Here is a 22,604-nt window from a genome sequence, read left to right on the forward strand (position 1 = left end):
GACGATGATGTAACACTGGAAAAATACTAACTGAAAGGAAAAGAAATAATACATAAATTAGAAGGAAGAAGACAACAATACCAAGAGTGGACAACTAAAAGTACAATAGAGGGAAGTACCAGTTACACAACAACAATAAGGTAGGACCGCGCAATGCATGTAGAAACTGTGTTCCTAGTTGACCTTTTAGAAAATCCAAGACCCTATTTCCTAAAATCCAGAACCTAAAGCTTCATAGGTTAACACAACTGCAATCAAGTAGGGAGAATGGCATTTCTTTATCAGTACGAAAAGCATATTGAGTGAACAACAACTGAGATTACAATTACATATAGCTGTATATGCATTCTGTTGTGCGTGAAATAGCACGGAAGTAAAATCCAAACAGAGAAAATATTTATTTTGGTAACTGCTGAGGTGTAAAGATTTCTATAATGGATGGACAAAACAATAAGGATATGTCATTTCAAAACCAAGATGCCAAAGTAGTAGACTTGAATTTGCAAAATGTAACAAGGAGTGTTTTGGAACCATCAAGCGGTGATTATTTGGATGCTGGGCACGACGTGCCATTGTTGCATTGGATGCCCGTGAATACAGTACATTTCATTACAAGTAATACGTTGATTACAGTAGACGAAATTAATGACACCTCGAGGCAAAGGAATATTTTAAATGAATGTAAGTATGCATAGTACAGATGCAGATGCTGACAGGCATAGGCCAGAAGTGACAAGGGAAGATATGCAAGCCTTATTTCGAGTCTTAGCTTCTATGTGTAGTTGTGAAGATAAAAATGTGCAGGAGGTCGGTTCTGCAAGACGAGAAAAGAAAATGCAAATATTCAGAATAAATGAAAGATACCTTCTAATTTAAATATTAGTGTATAAGATTGTGCCTGTCATGAAGTCCATATATGAAATTTGAAAGTGAATTGTACATTTATTTGTCAACTTTATTACTGTCTATGTCTATGTAAAATGTATGTATTACTGTCAATTTTATGCGAAATTTTTTTCTTGAAGCGAAACCATTAACGTATGTATGTGAAGCAAAACACGATGGATGAGTAAAATATTCACATGTGTGTAGTGATACAAAAATAGTAAGTCCCGCTAATAGTGAAAATAATGGCTGAGCCGTGATAAGAGTAAACACCACAGCCTAGCAAAGTGAATACAGTGAGTGCGATGCGTATGCGATGGAGAAAGCAAAGGAAATCCGTATAACCACTAACTGATGTGTGAGTACCACAGAGCTACAATGCACAACGGAAGACAATGCCAAATCCTGCAGTGTGGCCCTTACCTCCAATTTCACTGGCAGAAAACTTCGTCCAGGTGCGAGAGGAGGTACTGGTGTATTGCAAGTTGAGCATTGGAGCTGAATCCGTTGTATTCAGTCTCCAGACTGGAAGGCATAAACAATGACTTCATAAGCCTGGAACGACATTACAATGGATTTGCGGGCAGAGCTACTACTCACGTGGCACTTGCGTCACTGTGACGGGCGCGTTAAATAATGAGCTGCTGCTGGCGTTAATACAGCAAACAATGAGATAGCGTGTGCCAATAGGACACCTTCTCAGAATTGCCAATGAACCCAAAGCAAATGAGAAAAAACAATTTTTAAAACAGGGTGGAAGAGCAATTTAAGAAATTTAAATCTTTCCCCTGTTCACACCATACAGCTTAACAAATGTAAGGATAAATAACAAACTAAGATGGTAGCACAATATGGATGTGCAATCATGTAATATAAATACAGGGTGTACATAAAGTCTGGGAACACTTTCAATTATTAATTGTGCAAGAACCAAACATTGTACAGATATCACACATATGACACTTTGAAGAGAGACCCTGAATGTTTCTTTTTTTTATGTATACTGCCACAGTGTAGTTTGGTGATTTGCTGACAGTCAGCACTAGTAGCAAACGTGGCGAGTTCAGGTGTGGAGCGAGCTTTCTGTACGTTGGAGTTTGACTTCCTGGACTTGAGTTTGAGTTCCTACTTGGACATGTTGCAGCAATGGCTGATGCCTCAAAAGCAATCAGACTCTCTGTTCATCTTTCAGCAGGATGAGGCTCCACTCCATTTTCATCGGGAAGTTCGTGGGTACCTGAACATGGAGCTGCCGCATCGATGGATCGGCCATGCTACGGAAGGGCACAGCTGTTTCACGAAATGGCCTATCCCGATCACCAGATCTCACTCCATGTGACTTTTCTCTGTGGGGACACATTAAAGATCTGGTGTATGTACTGCCTCCACCACATGATGTAGCAGAGCTCTCGGGAGAGAATATGGGAAGCGACTGCCACAGTCGACGATGCGATGCTGGGACGGGTATCCCAAGAACACAATTACCGTATTGACGTCTGCCGGGTCACTCATGGTTTGCCTATAGAATGTTTGTAAAAAAACTTTCCGAGTTTCTCTTCAAAATGCAATATGTATGACATCTGTACAATGTTTAGTTCTTATGCAATAAATAATTGAAAGTGTTCCCGGACTTTATGTACACGTATGAGCGTATTTATGTGTATGAATTTCCAATGGACAAAGAAATGAAGCTTTGTACATATAACTGTAGTAACATAAGGGTATTAAAACTCGATTGACTTGCACCAAGTGACTGAACTATGAGCCCCAATGTAAATAAGGCTACTGTATACTGTCTCCCTAAATAAAGAGATTTATTCCCAACAGTATACAGTGATGTACCTTCTGCATTTCTTGCTTTTATGTTTTCATTTTGGTTGGTTGGTTGTTTGGGGGGAAGAGACCAAACAGCGAGGTCATCGGTCTCATCGGATTAGGGAAGGATGGGAAAGGAAATCGGCCGTGCCCTTTCAAAGGAACTATCTCGGCATTTGCCTGGAGCGATTTAGGGAAATCACGGAAAACCTAAATCAGGATGGCCGGACGCGGGATTGAACCGTCGTCCTTCCGAATGCGAGTCCAGTGTGCTAACCACTCCGCCACCTCGCTCGGTGTTTTCATTTTCTTCAAAGGCAAAGAGGAAAGGTGAAGCAGTAGCCCAGCATAGAGCCTTTTCCTACCATCATGTATTTTTGATTTTCAACTGTAAAATAAGATGTTTTTCCTGTTCCTTGGTAAGAGGACGAACTTGCTCTCTGTTACTTCGGAGTTATTACGAAGATCCAATTACAATATCATGGACAACGGTCAAGATTTTGTAGGTGGATACGGCAACTGGACATAGTATTACTAATTGGTAAGCATAAATCTACAAGAGAAACACCTATGTAGAGCAGTTGCATATGACTGCGAAGTAAGGAGCTATTGTACCAACATACTCTGAAAGGAACCTAAATGGTATACAATCTAGACTGGAGTACTTGTCTTTATTAACTGATTTACACTTCTTTGCTATCTGCGGCTGTATACTTCTAAGTTACTCATCTTGACACTGTTCCTGATTCAAATTCTGGAACATTTACTTCGTGTTATATGGTGAAGGACTTTCACAAAACCATGTTTAGTAACTCCGCTTTTGTGGCACTGTTCAGTAACTCTGCTTTAATGGCACTATCACTGCTAACATTATCATTGCTATCACACAGTGAAGGTATTGTTTGTGTCTTTCCACTGCTGTACTTTCCATACTACCAGAATCTCTTTAGATATTCTGCCAGATTGCGAAACAACGTTCGTATTGAAGTCCACACTAAATTTGAGCTTTGGTAAAACATCGACAGTCTTGCAAATTCAGAAATGCAGTTTGCTATATCTGCAAGAATACCAGCCACATATCCACCACCTGTCTGTGGATATTCACTGCCAAGAAGGCATTCAAACTCATGGACCAAAAACCCACACAATGGAGCAAATGAAGTTGCACCGGCTGAAGAAACCAGCAATAACGAAATCAGTAGCAGTGAAGATGCACGTAAAATCTACAAACCACTGTAAAGCAAAGGCTGCACACTGAAATTCCTGCTGGATACTGATGCAACTTGCTCACTAATAAACCTGGATGCTTGTGAATTTCTTGGATCTCCAGAATACTTCAATTCAAATTCAACACTGAAAACATTCAATGGAGATTAACATATAGACAAAAATGATGATAGTGGTCAAATACTATGGAACTCCAAAAAGTTATATTAACAATTGTCAAATCACAAAGGACAGCCAATCTGTTACACATGAATTGGTTAAATGTTTTCAGTTTAAATATTAGCAAAAAATAGCTTTAAAGAAGCCAAGAAGAAATTTGCCACAATCATGAAGCTCTTTTCCAGCCTGGCTTAAGCACTTGCAAAACTTACAAAGCAGTCCTGCAATTGAAGGCAAGGGCCACACTCAATTTTTTCAAGCCCAGACCAGTATCATTTGCCACGATAGATAAAAGTCCAAGATGAAATACAGAGACTGATCAAAGAACGAAATTGGAAGTGAGTGAAGACCAGTCAATGGGCACATCAACTGTGACTGTACATAAAGCCAAATGGATCAATGAGAATTGGTGGAGATTTGACAGTGTTACCACATGTTTCCCCAAGTGAAAATCCCTGATTTTCAGAAAGTTTTAGCATTTTTCCCTGACAAATTTTGAAATCTCAAGGGTAAATTAACAAACTGTCTTTGCAGCTACAGCATCAGAAACAATAGTGCAAAAAAAGAAATATCTAAAAACACTTGCAAGCATATGGTGTTTCCTCATGTGAGGAAAAATATTAAGTGCTAACATCAACACGTCTTTTGTATTGAACTGCTTTTAGATGGAGAAAGCAAACCAAATGGTATATCTGTTTCATTAAGACCAATGATGTTATTTTATTTCAATAAAACGAAACACATTTGGTGACAAAAACACTCATTGCCTTGGAGTCGCAAAACAGATTTAAAATACCTTCACTGATTTCAGAAATAAACTCAGAAAAAAGTAGGCCTCTTGAAAGAAGTGTATAAGGCGAGCAAGAATTGTGTAAACCAAAACTGTAGGTGACTACCTATAAAATGCTTGTTCTACTATGTTCATTATTTTCGGTTATTACTCACTGTGTTATATCTATTATTTTACATATATTGTGTGATTTTTCTTTCAAGAAACATATGAGTACATAACGTGCAAATCACCAGTGACTGACACATTGTTTTTCTCCTTATTGTCCATACTTACGTATACGCTACTTTTGAAGTGCCAAAATGTATTAGAACAAATAAAATGTCTATAAAATGCCACACTGTACAATGTTCTTGCAGTAAGACAGTCTCAATTCCTGAGATCCATCACCCATGGGCTGCTGAGGAGCACCACAGACCTGAGTCCATGGATAAATCTTGAAAATCCGCAGCATTATGCCACACACAAACAGACCCGGCCTGCGGACAGATCAGTGAGACTAGATTCGACGGACAGGGCCTTCACATTAGTGGGAACCGAATGGCTTCAGATCGGCAAACCCAATCCATTACAGATACCCTCAGAAACTGCCTGTGGTTTTGGCCCATCATGGAAATCCAACCATGTGGCCAGCTATTCACGAGGCACAGATAGCATGTTGATGAAATGAGACCATGGTGATCAATCCATGCAACAGACAAGTTGTTCATATAGTGGAGACACTGAGTCACAGATAGACACAACAAAAATACTGTCACAAATAAAGCTTTCAGCCAGTAAGGCCTTCGTCAGAAATAGACAACAGATACGCACACGCTATTAGTGACAGTCTTTTTGTTGTGCCTTTCTGCAACTCAGAATCCCCACTATAATGGTGAGTAGCAACTTTTTTTTCATAATACTGTTACATTCCATTGTTAGATGAGTGGTTCAAATACTTGGAGAATCAATAATAATGAGAACAGGTAGCAACTCACTGCAAAGATGATTGCTGAGCTGCAGACAGCCACATAGAAAAGACAATCACACTCTCACAAGTAAACTTTCAGCCATAGCTTTTGTCAGAAAACAAGAGCTCACACACATTCAAACAATCATTCAGATACAATTCAAGCACACGACTGCCACTGACGTCTCTAGTCGCTGCGTCTACAGTCTCTGACAATCAGACCCAAACAAACCACTCCTCATGCCTCCCTGCCTCTCGTCAGCAGCTGCTAGGCAAGTGACAAGATGTGGTGGCAGCACTGACTGAAAGCTGAGGGGAGTGGTAGGAAGGGGGAAGCTGTAGTAACATGGGGAATAAGGAGCAGCGACCGTACTCACACACACCCAGCCAGCGACAATACATGACACCTCAGTAAACAAACCATTTCATCTACTGAGACAAAAACGAGATTTTTCCAGTGTTTTTTTCAAATTTGCCTGAAGTGTTTGAAATTCCCTGATTTCCAGGACCTGTGGAAACCCTGTTTGAAAGTGACGTAATTCCCCAGCTGGAAATATATCAGTAGCTGATTCCAAGTCATGAGCAGTTCTTTCAGAAATCAGAAATGGCAAATCTTTTAGAAAAATAAGATTTATCGGAAATAGAGAAAAGTGCAAGAAGACTGTTGTCAATGCTAGACCTGGAATGTTTGGATACAGAAGTTACTATTTGGTTTAACAAGTGCTCCTGCAAAATAGCAGCAATTTGTGGAACAAATCATTAGTACCATATCTGGATATGTCAATAACTCGAACAATATAATTGTCACAGGCACAACTAAGGATGATCACATGAAGAATTTGGCCATGTTTTTCACACAATTTGAAGAGAACGGCCTCCGGTGGATTAGAAAGAAATGTGAATGAATACCTGGGCCACATCACTGGTGTAGGTGGGAATCCAACCATCCGAAACAAGTATAAAAACAATAAAAAAGCTGTCTCGTTAAAAGAATATTCATCATTCAAAGAATATCCAGTAATTCACTGGAAAAGTAAATCACTAAAACCAATTTTTCAAGGGATTTGCTGAAATTGCTGAACCACTGAATCAAATTACAATGGAAAATGCACTGTCCAAGCAGCAAGAAGCAGTAGAAATTATGAAACTCGAGAAGGAAATTATCAAGGAAACTAAACTGGTGCACTTTGCTCCAACTCAAACTGCAGTACTACCCACTGATGAATCATCGTATGGAACCGGAGCACTAATGTCTCGCAAGTATTAAGATGCATCAGAAAAACTCCTTTGGATTACTGTCTCTTAAAAGGCAAGTTGTAGCAGTTTAACGGCTGTAAATGATTTTTTTTATATTTTAATTTTAATTGGATGTTTCAAAAGTTCCCATTTTTATGTGTCACCCAGTATTTGACATGAAGTTTACAACTTCAGAAACCACAATAAAGGCACTCGACAATATCTTTGCCATAGGACCCTAGTTTCTAACAATGGTACACAGTTTGTATCAAAGGATTTCACAGATTTATGTGGTAGAATGGCACAGAACACCTGACTATACCTCCATTTCATACTGCTTCAAATGGTGAAGCAGAAAGATATGTCAAGACTTTCAAAGACACAATGAAAAATGCTAAATGGGAAGGAGAGAAGCAAGACGCCCTAGAGAAAGTACCAACTACTCACCGCACAACACCAAAGAAAGGGACAATAAAACATTCTTTTGATTGCATTAAAAGGTTTCATCTGCAGTGTAACAATTAAATTTTAAATATTAGTAATGGAAGAATTTATAAAAACTCAAATACAGAAAATTAATTATGCCATACATTACAAACTGTTTTATGAAACCGTTGTCCTAGAGTTTGCTTTCTTATGAGCAGGTGCCCCAGTCAGCACTCACATTTACAGAAAAATATTACCATGCACATTTCATATGGTGTGGCCAAATTTGAACTCTACTGCAATAAATTTACCTACAACAGCCAAAATTTAAAAATATCATTTCTTTTTGTGAGTTTGATTTCACTTTTGATGGGGCGTCCCTTTAATGTATTTTTTATCTCTGGGACATCTGACTGACACACAATCTTTTATTCTATCATATATCATTTTAAAATAACTACCGTTAATTGGAAGCCTTCTTTATCTTGTGTTTAAGTGTCCTTTTATTCAAGAAATAAAATTCATGCAACATACGCTGTTATAACTTGATTACAGCCTGTCCAACACTTAGCAACAATTTCCATCTTGGTTATGTGCCCAATGGCCACTCAGTGGCTCCACCACATGCCAAGTTGTTACCTTTATTCGACATGTTGTAGCATCTTATTGGTTTTGATCTTACTAGTGTCCCAGAAAGGAATGATGATTCACTGAGGCACTTCATAATAAGTAGTCACATGAGAATGGCACAATAGGCCATCAGCATGGCTAAAGTGCAGTTACGATGTACGTGTCTCTTCCGTTTCAAGCTGCAATTGGTATTTGGGTGATGGGAGTGAATGACTGCACTTGTTTTCGATATGGGGAGCAAGATGAAAACTGGTTTGATGACGGACTGACCCGGGGAGAAGCCCGAGGCCAAGGTTGGGTTGGAATGTGACAATTTGGTTGCAAGTTGGCGAAGCCAACGAATGTGAATGGAAGAAAACTAGATGAACGGAAAGGCTGACCTACAGCAAAGCCGAGGTTAGGTTGGAATGTGACAACTGCACCCAGCATTCATTCATTGGGTTCACTTCTCATCATTCTTTGTGCAGTCCACAACTGCAGCATGCAAAACACCATAACTGCACTTTGACTTCTACCACAATTGTGAAATATATCAAATAACAAAAAGTTCTGTTATACATGCATACATCAACAATCTTCAACAGGGATAGCTCACTCCACAAATAGAAACCACTAACTGCTCAGATATGCTGAAATCTGCAATGTTTTATGATTTAATCTAGCTGTGTTTCTGAATCATCGCATGAACTCTAAGAATGAGAAAACACCTCAGTAGCACCAAGAATGTCATCTAAACACTGTATTGCTTTTCAATACTGTCTTTCTGAGTGAATGGGAATAATAATAACATAAATGAAATTGACAACACTGACTATCAACTGATTTTTTTGCGAAAACACTATAAATTTCTTACGGGAAAAATAAATTACAAGGTTATGAAAGAAGAATTACCATATATTTTAATTTGTGAAGTAATCATTTACAAAAATATGTCGCACACACCCCTTTTCATAATATTTGCCATGAGGAATGGCTAGTACAGAAGCATAAGTCTCACTTACCTTTTGTTGATGCTTATCATTTAGACATTCAACAAAACTTTTGTACACCTTACCTATGTTTATTCCACTTATAACACAAGCTCTTTCCATCATAAACACTGCCTCCATTGACATATTTTTTCTTGGAAGAGGACACAGCCATTTCCCAAAATTCCCACGGAGCAAATTTGTTACTTGATGCTTTGGATCCTAAAAGTGATGATGAACATATTTCAGTAACTTTCAAAGACACTATGAAAAATGCTAAATGGGAAGGAGAGAAGCAAGACACTCTAGAGAAAGTACCAACTACTCACCGCACAACACCAAAGAAAGGGACAACAAAACATTCTTTTGATTGCATTAAAAGGTTTCAATTGCAGCGTAACAATTAAATTTTAAATATTAGTAATGGAAGAATTTATAAAAACTCAAATACAGAAAATTAATTATGCCATACATTACAAACTGTTTTATGAAACCGTTCACAATTATAAAATCACTGTTTGTATGGGTGTTACAAATGAAAATAACGAGATTTTCAATTCGTCTTTTATAAGTTTGGCTCGCACAGTTTCTGGGTTTAACATCATTTTTCAGATTACTGAGGTGCAAAAAGAAGCAGAGAGAAGCAGCTATTTCGAACAGGTCTATAAACAATATAAACAATTGGGATTTGTAAATAATGTGATACTGTACTGAAAGAGCAATGACATCATAAACAGAGCAGAGACACACACCTCAAGTAACAACCAACAGAATACATCACAAACAACAACAAAAAGTAGCAAAACAAAATTCAATGAACTAACAGTCCACATTGTTGTAACCGCGACCAGAACAGTCACGGGCATGCTATGAACAAAAGCATGGCGGGATCAAATGGGAGTGGCTCGCGAATAAACAAGACGACCGAATGGGAAAGGATGAACACACACAACGACAGATGACCGAGCAAGACACCAAGAACAACACCCAAGAAGCAACGGGATCACAAACGAAAACCTCACGAAATCAACACTGTTCACTCATACATGGAAATAAACAAAGTAAACGTGATGTCTGTAAGCAAGATATCAAGAGACTCACGCGAATATCAGACTGCCTCGCTGAGTGAGAGGCAGGCGCTTAAATACATGATAGGGTACATCGCTATTGGCTGCTGGGAGCATTTTCTCCACACTGGCGCCCTCTCATTATATGTGGACCAGGAGCGTGTGCAGCCACGGCTTACGGCGTGATGGCTGCAGAGAACTCTAGTGGTAATTGAGGTCCATGCAGTCTGGCGTGGATTCGAAACCCGTGGCACTCGGTACCAGATCCCTCCCCCCTGAAACTTGCACGTAGGGGTGGAAACGCCCCAGACGGTGCCACGGCGGTTAGCAGATGCGAGAAGACCCGGGCTCGTCAACCGCCATTGGCAGGGAGGAAGAGACGTCTGAGGTGTCCATGACGACCAACACAGAGGCCATGGCGGCAGAGGGAGCTGCCGACCCAGCAGGGAGGCAGTGACAGCGACTCGAGGACCACGTCTGTACCCGAAGGAGGTAGCAGAGGAAGAGGCATCAGCGGAAGTTTCGCGGGGTGGGGGTGGGGGGTGGGGTACACGGGCAGATCTGGTTAGGTTATGATAGCGGCGCTCCAACCCTTTCACCGTCTGCACTGACGTCACAAGCCGCCCATGGGCTGTGACAATCATGGCAAGCGTCCAACATGCATTGCTCACAGACATGCAGGCCCACACAGCCGCGCTGGGAGCATAACGCTGAGAGGGCCGGGATGGGGACAGCATCAGCAAATGGGGCAGGGTCTGCAGCTGTCACCCATGGAGGAGCTCCGCCCGACTACGTCCGTCACTTGGCATGGTGCAATAGGTGCTCAAGAACAGGGTGTGGGCCGACATGGTTGGAGATGTTTCGACCACCTTCATCAACCGTTGTTTAAATGTACGCACAAGCCTCTCTGCCGCGCCATTGGAGAAAGGATGGAAAGGCGGGCTATGGATGTGTTTGATACCGTTGGCCTGAAAGAAGTCGTAGAAGGAGGATGCCGTGAATTGGGGGCCATTATCAGAGACCAATGTGAGAGGCAGGCCCTCAATGGCGAGAACCTGAGCCAGGGCCATGAATGTGGCCTCCATGGTGGACGCCATGCGGACGACATATGGGTATTTGGAGTAGGCATCAATGATAAGTAACCACATGGACCCCAAAAATGGGACCGCAAAATCGAGACGGATGTGATCCCAGGGATGGCGAAGCACAGGCCAGGATGCAAATGACTGAGGGGGCTTGCCTGGTGATATGCACACACAGTGCACCCGCGAACCAGGCGGTCAATACCACCATCAATGCTGTGTCAATACAAGTGCCGGACAGCCAAAACTTTCATGTGGGACATACCCCAGTGCGCGCGGTGTAACAAACTGAGCACTTGATGCCGCAAATCTGGAGGAATGACCACCCGATGGGCATCCGACTCTGTGGCCAACAGAAGGACATCATTGACCACAGAGAGCCTGTGGGACAGGTGGCGCCACGGACTGAAGTCGGTCCGCATCCAATGAGTAATATAGGAAGGCCACCCATGGACGATGTAGCGGAGAACCTGTGGCAAGATAGGGTGTCGGCGTGTAGTTGTGGCAATGTGAGAAGCCATACGAGGCAGACCATTCAGCACATCCCTGCGGGAAGCGTAATTCTGTAAAAATAACTCCCAGCGCTGGAGATGTTGAGCCGTCCGCTCTGGAAGGTGTAACAAACTGAGCACTTGATGCTGCAAATCCGGAGGAATGACCACCCGAAGTGCATCTGTCTCTGTGGCCAACAGATAGACATCATCAACCACGGAGAGCCTGTGGGACAGGTGACGCCACGGGCTGAAGTCGGTCTGCATCCAACGAGTAACATAGGAAGGCCACCCATGGACCACGTAGCGGAGAACCTGTGGCAAGATAGGGTCTCGGCATGTAGCCGTGGAAATGTGAGGAGCCATAAGGAGTCCGCATTAGCAGGGCGGGTGGTGGGTTTATACCGGATGGTGTAAGCATAATTCTGTAAAAATAGCTCCCAGTGCTGGAGATGTTGAGCCATCCGCTCTGGAAGGTAAGAGTGGGGTCCGAAAAGCATAACTAAGGGTTCATGGTCCATCAGGAGGGTGAACTTTGCCCCAAAGAGATAGGTATGAAATTTTTGGACGGCTAACACTATCGCCAGAGCTTCCTTTTCAATCTGGGAGTAGTTCCGTTGTGCTGGGGTCAATGTCTTAGATGCATAAGTGATGGGCTGTTCTGAGCCATCGGCATTCCGATGCGCGAGGACGGCTCCAATGCAGTAAGCCGACGCATCAGCCGCCACAACCAAGGGGCGGTCTGGAGAGAAAGGGGTAAGGCAAGGGGCGGACTTTAGCATCGCCTTTAAACGGAGAAAATCCTAGTCACAGGCAGGAGTCCAATCAAAAGGTACCCCTTCGCGACACAAGTGATTGAGGGGTTGGGCTACAGAGGCAGCCTGGGGTAAGAACTGTAAGTAATAAGTAACCTTGCCCAAAAACACCTGGAGTTCAGATAAGTCCTCACGACGAGGAAGGGCCTCAATGGCCGCGGCATTACAGCCCGAAGGGGGAATGCCATCTTTGCTAAGCCAGTGGCCTAAATATTCCACTTCCGGTTGAAAAAATCAACACTTGTCCAGCTGACAGTGTAAACCTGCAGACTGTAGAGCGTGAAATAAGACGCTGAGGTTTTGCTAATGTTCCTGGCGGGAACACCCGGTGACCAAGATGTCATCCAGATAATTCACGCAGGCAAGGATAGGATGTGTAAGCTGCTCCAGGAACTGTTGGAAAATAGCTGGCGCTGAAGAGACACCAAATGGAAGGCGCTTGTACATGTATAATCTGAAAGGTGTGTTGATAACCAAGGTATTCTGGGAATTGGCATCCACGGGTAGCTTGTGGTGTGCCTCAGCCAGGTTGATCTTTGAAAAGTACTCTCCCCCGGCAAGCTTGGCGAGAAGGTCTTCCTGTCGAGGAATGGGGTAAGTGTCTACGAAGGACTAGCATTGACAGTAGCGCCGAAGTCCCCACACAGCAGAAGGGACTCACTGGGTTTCCATATGACCACCAATGGTGTCGCCCAGGCACTGTATGTCACAGGCTCCAGAAAGCCAGCAGCCTGGAGCCGATCAAGTTCCTGCTTGACTGTTGGCCGTAAGGCCACCGGAAGGGGTCAGGCCCGGAAAAAGTGAGGCTACGCATCCAGCTGAAGTGTGATGTGCGCCTGAAAATCTGAAGCACATCCGAGATCCGTTCCAAACAATGACGCAAAAGTTGAGCACAGATCGTCCAAGTCCTGAAAAGGAACAGCCATGGAAACGACCTTAACTTCATTGGAAATTGAAAAGCCAAACAGTTGAAACGCATCCAGACCAAAAATACTCGGAGCCGACGGATGGTCGATGACAAATAGGGTAAGGAGCTGGGGAACATGCTTATATGTTGCGTGGATGACGAACTGCCCACGAAGGGGAATGGAACTGTCTTCGTGGGCGACCAAACGCCGAGAGGGAGGTAACAACTCAGGAGAGGCCAGGCGGGTATATGTCGCCATATTAATCAGGGAGACGGTGGCCCCAGTGTCGACCTGGAAACTGACATCCTCAGTGAAAAGGCGGAGTGTGAAGAAAAGCTTTTGCACTGATGGGTCATCCAGTGGGACGATCGATTGTAGAGCATGTACGGTATCTTGAGGCGCAGGAGGGGGAAGGACTGGAGCGTGTCGAGGGACTACGACAAACCATTCGCATGTGGCCCTCCTTGTCAAACAGAGTGCACGTTTTCCAGCGGTGGGGACAATCAACTCGAGAATATATGGTAAAGCACTGTGGTCAAGATGGAAGTGGGACGCGCGACCAGCGACCAGAAGCGCCGATGCCATAGAGACGTCAGACAAAGAGGAGTCTCGACGGGCTGGCCTCTGGTGGCTGGGCAACGTCGACGTCGCAAGGGCAGAACCCACCGAAGACGCATTGATCACTGCCACTTGCGGCCGCACCATGAGATGCTTGTTAGCCGCCTGAGCAATTTCAAATGAGTGGGCAATGCCGAGAATCTCTTCCAAGGATGGGTTATCAAGTCTCAACACCGCAGTGCAGACCTCAGGATCGCGAGCTAGCTGAACCACCACATCACGGATCAGGGAGTCCGCATACGAAGCCTTACACTGCTGACTGGTGCACATAAAATCACATCGATGGCTGAGACCCTCCAAGACCGTGACACAGGAACGATACAATTGACCAGGCTGTTTATGGTAGTGGAGGAACTCCAGCCAAAAGGCAACCACATGGTAGCATTGTGAATAATAGTTTGTCAGCAAAAGGCATATATCCTAGAAAGAGTGAGTCACAGGATCGGACAACTGTGCCAACTTGGGGAGAAGAAAGAAAGTGTCTGGGGGAGACGAAAAACAAAAAACAAGTCATCCGTGACTTGAAAAGCCGTGAAATGTTGTTTCAGTTGATGTACGTATGTTTCCCAGTCTTCTTTAGCGTCATTAAATGGGGGGAACGACGGTGGATGTAGGAAAGCATTGGACACCCGAGGAATCGGAAGCTGTTGTGGTAGTGCGTTCCTTGCATCAACTTTGTCCTCCCTGTACACTAACATTCCTAATGCCCATGGCCTTACTGCTATCGAACACTACCTTTCCAGACGCCCTATGGGTTCCAAACCAACAACCTCCTTCCTAGTCTCCATGACCAACTACATCCTCACCCACAATTACTTCTCCTTTGAAGGCATTACCTACAAACAAATCCGCGGTACAGCTATGGGCACCCACATGGCACCATCCTATGCTAGCCTATTTACGGGGCATCTAGAGGAATCCTTCCTAAAAACCCAGAATCCTAAACCCCTCACCTGGTTCAGATTCACTGATGACATCTTTGCTATCTGGATTAAAGGTGAGGACACCTTATTCACTTTTCCCCCGTTTGCTTCACCTGGTCTTACTCAACCCAACAAGCCACCTTCCTAGATGTTGACCTTCACCTCAAAGATGGCTACATCAGTGCCTCCATCCATATCAAACCAACTAAGCACCAGCAATACCTCCACTTCGACACCTGCCACCCATTCCATTCCACGAAGTCCCTTCCGTACAGCCTAGCCACCCGTGGCCGTCGCATCTGCAGTGACGAGCACTCCCTCTCAAAATATACCGAGGGTCTCACTGAAGCCTTCACTGACCGTAATTATCCTCCCAGCCTTGTATTAAAACATATCTCCCATGCCTTATCTTTCCAGTCTCCCACCACCTCCCAAAGTCCCACAGTCCAGCCACAGAGGAGCATTCCCCTCGTAACTCAGTACCATCCGGGACTGGAGCAACTGAATTACATTCTCCGCCAGGGTTTCGAATACCTCTCGCCGTGCCCTGAAATGAGAAATGTCCTACCACTATCCTTCCCACCCCTCCTATCGTGGTATTCTGCCATCCACCGAAGCTACACAATATACTCGTCCATCCTTACACAACCCCTACTCCCAATCCCTTACTTCATACCCCTGTAATAGACCTAGATGCAAGACCTGTACCATACATCCTCCTACCACCACCTACTCCAGTCCGGTCACTAACATCACCTATCCCATTAAAGGCAGGGCTACCTGTGAAACCAGTCATGTGATTTACAAGCTAAGCTGCAATCATTGTGCTGCATTCTATGTAGGCATGAAAACCTACAAGCTGTCTGTCCGCATGAACGGCCACCGAAAAAATTGCGGCCAAAAAACAAGTGGACCACCCTGTTGCTGAACACGCTGCCAAACATGATATCTCTCATCTCAATGACTGCTTCACAGCCTGTGGCATATGGAGCCTTCCCACCAACACCAGCTTTTCTGATTTGCACAGGTGGGAACTTTCCCTGCAATGCATCCTATGTTCCCGTAACCCTCCTGGCCTCAAACTTTGTAAGTCACTGTCCTCACCCATCCAGCCCCCTCCCTGTTCCCATTCAAGCACTACAGAGCCGTCATTTCACCGCCACACCCAGTCTTTTAATTTCTCTCCTTTCCGCTACTTACTCCCTCCCCACCTTCTCTCCTGCCCTCTGTCTAAACTGCAACACTTCACTGTCTGCCACTCCCACCACACTATCCCTCCCCGCCCCAGCCTCCTCCTTACCCCCACCCAGTCGCCACTTCCATCATGCACTGGTGCTGCTGCTCGCAGTGTAGTTTCAGCTCTCTGAGACTGCAGATGTGTGTGTGTGTGTGTGTGTGTGTGTGTGTGTGTGTGTGTGTGTGTGTGTGTGTGTACTGCTGACAAAGGCCTTAATGGTCGAAATTATGTGAGTCTTTTTGTTGTGCCTATCGCGACTCAGCATCTCTGGTATTGTTATATTCCATTCTGTATTCTCCATTGTTTGAAAATTCAATCATATGTATATATCAATAAATTCGCCATCTGAAATTAAGGAAATTATATATTTTCTCAATAAAATAAGATAAATCATAAGGTTCTGATGGAGTTTCCAATGGAGTGCTAAGGATTTGTTCCCATACAATTTGGCTGGTCTTATTTGAAATACGTACTGCATCGCTAACTCAAGGCATTTTTCCAGAATGACTGAAAATATATCACTGTCAAACCCCTATTTAAGAAAGATGATAGGAGAGATGCCAATAACTGCTGACCTGTTACACTGTTGACATCATTTTCCAACATTCTTGAGAAGGTGAATTATTAGGTGTCCATATTGTAGAGCATTTAAACTGGAAAAAGCACATTTTGGAACTCATAAACCAACTTAGCTCAGCTACATTTCCACTTACAATCATTGCAAATCTTGGGGAAAGACAAATCAGTATGATGACATACTTTGCATATTTTCGTTCAATAATAATATACAGAATAACGTTCTAGCATCCAATTCCCCCCTCTGCTTTGACCCATGACGAAAGAGTGTTGTGGTGTGTGATGTCATTACGATGCGGACTTTATGAGTTTGAGTTGGTTGTGTTTGTAGATATCATCTTGTGTTTGATGGCACCCTGTGTGTGTGTGTGTGTGTGTGTGTGTGTGTGTGTGTGTGTGTGTGTGATGGACGAGCTACTCTGCAGTGGTGAAAGTTGTTGGTGGGTAGTAATTGTTTATTTGGTTCTATTTTTCTCGAGTTGTAATGTTTCATGTACTTCTTGTGTATCGAATGTGTTTTCATTTACATAGGGATGTTTAACTTCTGAATTTTTGAGGTGTTGTGGTTTTGGTTCTGTTTTTCTTAGTTGTAGGTGCTTGTTTTTTTGTATCAATAGTTATGGTTGACCTATATTAGGTCAAGGGAAATGACCGATTACGATTTTTGAAGTTTTGTATGTAGGTATTGGTGTTTTGGTATTGTCAGCTGTGGTCAAGGGAAATGTCCGATTCCAATTTCCGTAGTTTTTGCTGTATGCGTTGGTTTTGGCATCGTCAGCTGCTTTTGACCTATATAGGTCAAGGGAAGTGTCTGATGTTATGTTTAGCTTATCCCCTCCCTAAAACCCCCAGTTTCCTGTGGTTGTCCCATTAGTTTGATTGTATTTTTGGAGGGAGATGTTATTGTCTTATTTATACATATTTTCATGTTTTTTGCCGTGTGTATGTTGTGACATCATAGGCACCACACTGGAGACGTGTAGAATATCCATTTCCACCATACTGATGACGTCATGGGTCAAAGCAGACAGGTAGAATCGGACACTTCCGTAATCCCATGATGGGTGTGTGGGTTTTATATGTATTTTCATGTTTGTTGTTGTTTATGTAATGACGTCATAGGCACCATATTGGAGACGTTGAGAATGGTCGTTTCCACCATTCTGGTGACATCATGAGTCAAAGCAGTTGAAATCCGACGCTTCTGTATTCCCACTCATCCTTAAGAAAGAAATTCTTCATTGCTCAAAAATGTGCTGCATGAATAATATGTAATGCTCATCCATGATCATCTTGTAGACATCTGTTCACGGAGCTGGGCATTCTGACTACTGCTTCACAGCATATTTATTCCCTTATAAAGTTTGTTGCAAATAATCCACTACATCTCAAATGGAACAATGATGCATTACAATGCCAGAAGGAAAAATGACATTCATTATTCCACAGTGTTTTTGTCTTGAGGGGAGAAAGGGGTGCATAATGTTGCACATAAAATCTTTGCTCACTTACACACTGATATAAAATATGTGACAGAGAGCAACATACAATCTGAAAATAAACTGAAAAAGTTTCTCCTTGGCAACTCTTTCTATTCCACAGAAGAATTTCTATTATTGTAATGTGTGAAAGTTAGTGGGTAGAAATTACTAACTCATTCCTTTATAGTTACAAGAACAAGAAGAAAAACAGAGAGAAAGAAAGAACACCACCACCTTCTAAAAGTCAGCATGTAGCCATATTTACAAATTAATTTGTTATATGAATGTAAAATGACTCACTCCACAACATTACAATTTATCATGGAACATAAAACTAACTACAACATTGTGAAAAGGATAGATAGCTACTCAACATACACTGGAGATGCTGGTCACTTACAGGCACAACAAAAAAGTTGCTAACCAAGTAAGCTCTCGGCCAAAAGGTCTTTTTCTGAGTTACAACACACACACACACACACACACACACACACACACACACACACACACTGTCTCTGGCTGCTAAGGCCATACTGCAAGCAACAATGTGCGATTGGAGGAGCAGTCTGGATGGTGGGGATAAAGAGAAGGCTGAGATGGGGAGGGAGAGGGATAGTAGGGCAGGAGACAGTAAACTGCTAATTGTGGGAGCATACAAAGACGAGGTAGAGAGAGGGTATGGCAGCTGGGTGCAGTCGGAAGTTCAGATCAAGAGCGGGGCGGAAGAGAAGTGACAGTGGGTACGCTGGTGGAATAGAAAGCTACGTAGTGCTGCAATGGGAACAGGGAAAGCGATAGGTGGGTGAAGGATGGTGATTAACAAAAGGTTGAGTGAAGAAGGTTTATTGGAAGCAGGAAGCAGGTTGTAGGTTTGGTAATCAGTCAGGCATTAGGAAATATAGTGTTCAATAGCGGCAAGGCCATTAGCATTAGGGATGTTAGTGTAAAGGAAGTTGGCATCAATAGTGCGAGCATGGCACTGTGTGGTACAAGAACAAGAACTGCAGAGAGATAGTGTAGCAAATTACTTCTCCTTTGAAGGCATCACCTACAAACAAATCTGGGATAAAGCAATCAGCATCTGTATGGCACAATCCAATTCCATGGGCCACCTGGAGGATGGATGCTTGAAACCAACAGCTGCTTCACAATCTAGTCCATTTAGATCCTCCCCTCCGCCACCAGTTTTTCTGAACAGCTTTTCTGAATTGTGCAAATGAGCATTACCCTTACAACACGTTCTCCACTCCAAAAATTATCCTGACCTCAATCTGCAGTAGCCTACTGTCCCCATATCCTCCACTGGTTTCCACTCCCTCTGTTATATCCCTTTTCATGTTCCCCCACCCCCGTGTGTCATCCTCTGGCAATGCATCCACCTGTCCTTTCCCCTTCCCTGCTCCTCTCCTTTCCAGTTCCTGTTTTCCCCTCACACCCCATCTCCTGACGCTGCGCCTGGGAGTCTCATCAAGTCGCAAGTTAGACTCTGGCATCCCACCAGACAGCACCCTTTTCTCTCCCCCGACCCATACCCTGCATACCTCTCCCTTTACCTGCACCACTCTAGATAGCTATTCAGGTGATAGGCACATTCCAGTCAGAGCTACCAGTGGTAGTGATCATGTGTGCATGAAGTGTGCTTGCTCGTGTGAATGTGTGTGTGTTTTCTTTGTTGAAGAAGGCTTTGGCCAAAACTTATAATGTCTTTTCATTGTGCCTGTCTGCAGCTCAACGAGTCATCTTTACAGTGAGTAGCAATCTATCCTTTACTTAATATTGTCAACGTATTGTTAAATAATACGAACAACATGACAACTACAACCATACAAATACATCTTCAAGGCCAATTACACAACACATAATCATCCACTTTAAAGAAAACAATAATGGCTCATATTGTTCATTAGAGCCAATCAATCATTATTAATGGTAGCCAGCATATGTTTTCACATTAACTAAATCCTACTTATGGTCAAAATTAACCGTACATGAATACGTAAACTTACTGAAACACAACTAGCCTACTTTAAAAATAAATGCTCTTTAGTTGTAGAGCATACTGATTTTCTGATCTGACTGTATCAAGTTTATATGAATAACAAATACTTGTTGATGACATACATAATTTCAGCTGTATTTCTGTAGCCTATTACCATCATCACAATATGATTTTCAAACAAAGCCATAAGGAAATGCAAAGTAAAATTGTATCTTTTGTAAGTGAACACAAGGTCTCCAGAAAATCACGTTATTTTCTTTTTTGCAAAGATTGGCAAGGGGAGAGGGCAAAGTACGGGTAATTCAAGACTTCTTTAACACTGAAATGTTCATCCATTATGGACCATTTTTCTGTCCAACCCAATACAAACAATAACCACATTCATATCAAATAGACACTTACAATTAATGTCAGAAGGAGTAGATAAATCAACAACATATATGTATATGACGAAAAAACCATTCACGCATTAAGGAATAATAAGACCAATAGTAAGAACATCAAAAGTATGGCAAGAAATGAACTTGGTGAGAGTTAATGAATCAAGATAATGCCTGCTATTTGGAACAATGGCGTAAAACTTTTATTCACGAGAAAAAGTGCAGATAAAACACAAGGAATTATAAAACATAATGCGTTAGCCAGTGGCAAACTGTAATGTGTGTTCACGGAAATAAATGCCAAAAATTACGAAATGTCTAGGTAGTGAAAAGTTGCTTTCACAATGGCACACCATCAATTTATAAATAATAATTGAAATTTCCATACATATATAAATTATCATGTAAGCTATAATCTATTGCATTGCATCAAGAGCGTGTAAAATGCACAAATAGGTAAATATTATTTGATTAAAATATTACCTGAAAAGGATGGGGTGGGGGGCAAACATCAATGGATGGTGTATAAAAACTCTTAGTTCCTGAATGACATTTTTACGAAGAAATTTGAGGCATCAAGCTTGAATATATACACATAGCAGATCGGATCAAAATAAATGTGCACTACGTACGTGTAAAACTACTTTGCCAAGGCACATTCACAGTAAATGAATCTTGTCATGTTAAGTAAGTTGAAATCCTTCGGGAATAAAGTCTGTGATAGCACTGACTACACAGCTGTGTAGGGGTGAAAACATTAATATGAACAGTTTTGGAATATTATAATACATTAAGTACCTGAAAATTACAGCTGATCACTTTCACTAATTGTACCTCCGGCATTGTTACTTTTCACACTCGTATGCGAAAATATTTACATATATACTGCCAACACATAAACAACTCTTTTTCACAATACTGTACGACTTCCCGCGCAGTCAAAGCATTTGTGTTAAAGAGACTATCACATCAATCAAGCATTTCACAATTTAGGTGGGTTTGAGAAAACATTAAGTGCAACTCCATAGATTTTACGTAAATGAGTATATGAGAATGTATTTGTAACAACAGCTTGACCAATTCGCAATGAACTGCATTTTAAGACTACATGGAAAGATCGGGTTAAGACCAAATTTGACGAAACTAAGTTATTAGCGTCATTATGTACTTCATCAGACATACTTTCCGTTGCTTCATGTTAGCTAAATGTTATAGGTTTAGTCCCAGACTTATAGCCAGATAAAAATATGGTGAAAATTGGGGAAAAGTGTCGAGTTCATCAAATCGCGGACAGGAGAGAAATCCTGCAAGGTGTGGATTTCTGAGATGTACTGATTTTTTTGTTTGGTTTTATGGAAGTCTCATCGTTGACATTGTCAAATGTAGTGTCATTGTTGATTTTTCTTTTGTACTGTCGACGTTCGTGATTTGTGCCAACACAGAGCAGATTTGAGATTAGCTTCTTTGCTGTGTTGTGGAATTAAATTTCGTGTAGGCCTAAGGGTGCCACACATATGTTCAAATTGCCAATTATTGACGGCCTGATGGCGCTTATTGACGTGTCGTCAATACTAAGGATAATGACAAGGAGTATTGATGGACCTCAGTTTGTCAATAGCTGCTGACCGTTTGATGTCAAGTATTGCCAGTCGGACAATATTCTCCATTCAAATGTTGACAGAGATTCAGGAGCCAGCCACAAGGCGTTAGTGTGCACTGTTTATTTTTCAATACGCAGGTGTGTATAACATACCTCAGGATCAGTTTTTAAGGAGTCTTTTAACACGGAAGAATCATTGTATAGGCTATACCACTTTAGGATGGTTAACAGAGGATTCCCTACGACATTGCTTACTTCATTAATTTGAAAATATAGTATAGATTGGTCCATTACATAGTAGTTTGGAGGAACGCTACCATTTCAAAAAATACGTCATGTATG

At 42.4% G+C, this 22,604-nt stretch overlaps 1 protein-coding gene across 1 annotated transcript in view; it reads right to left on the minus strand.

Annotated features, from left to right (window-relative positions):
* Positions 1-21,634, minus strand: part of LOC126153520 (uncharacterized) — a 119,235-nt gene extending 97,601 nt beyond the window's left edge. Inside the window, exons 1-2 of the mRNA XM_049916079.1 lie at positions 21,461-21,634; positions 9,172-9,307 (exon numbers count right to left, since the gene is read on the minus strand). Coding sequence (XP_049772036.1) covers positions 9,172-9,307; positions 21,461-21,505 — 181 coding nt within the window. The 5' untranslated portion in view covers positions 21,506-21,634. The remainder of the gene's footprint in view (positions 1-9,171; positions 9,308-21,460) is intronic.
* Positions 21,635-22,604: the final 970 nt, after the last annotated feature.

The sequence above is a fragment of the Schistocerca cancellata genome, chromosome 1 (genome assembly GCF_023864275.1).
Source record: "Schistocerca cancellata isolate TAMUIC-IGC-003103 chromosome 1, iqSchCanc2.1, whole genome shotgun sequence".
NCBI classification, from domain to species: domain Eukaryota; kingdom Metazoa; phylum Arthropoda; class Insecta; order Orthoptera; family Acrididae; genus Schistocerca; species Schistocerca cancellata.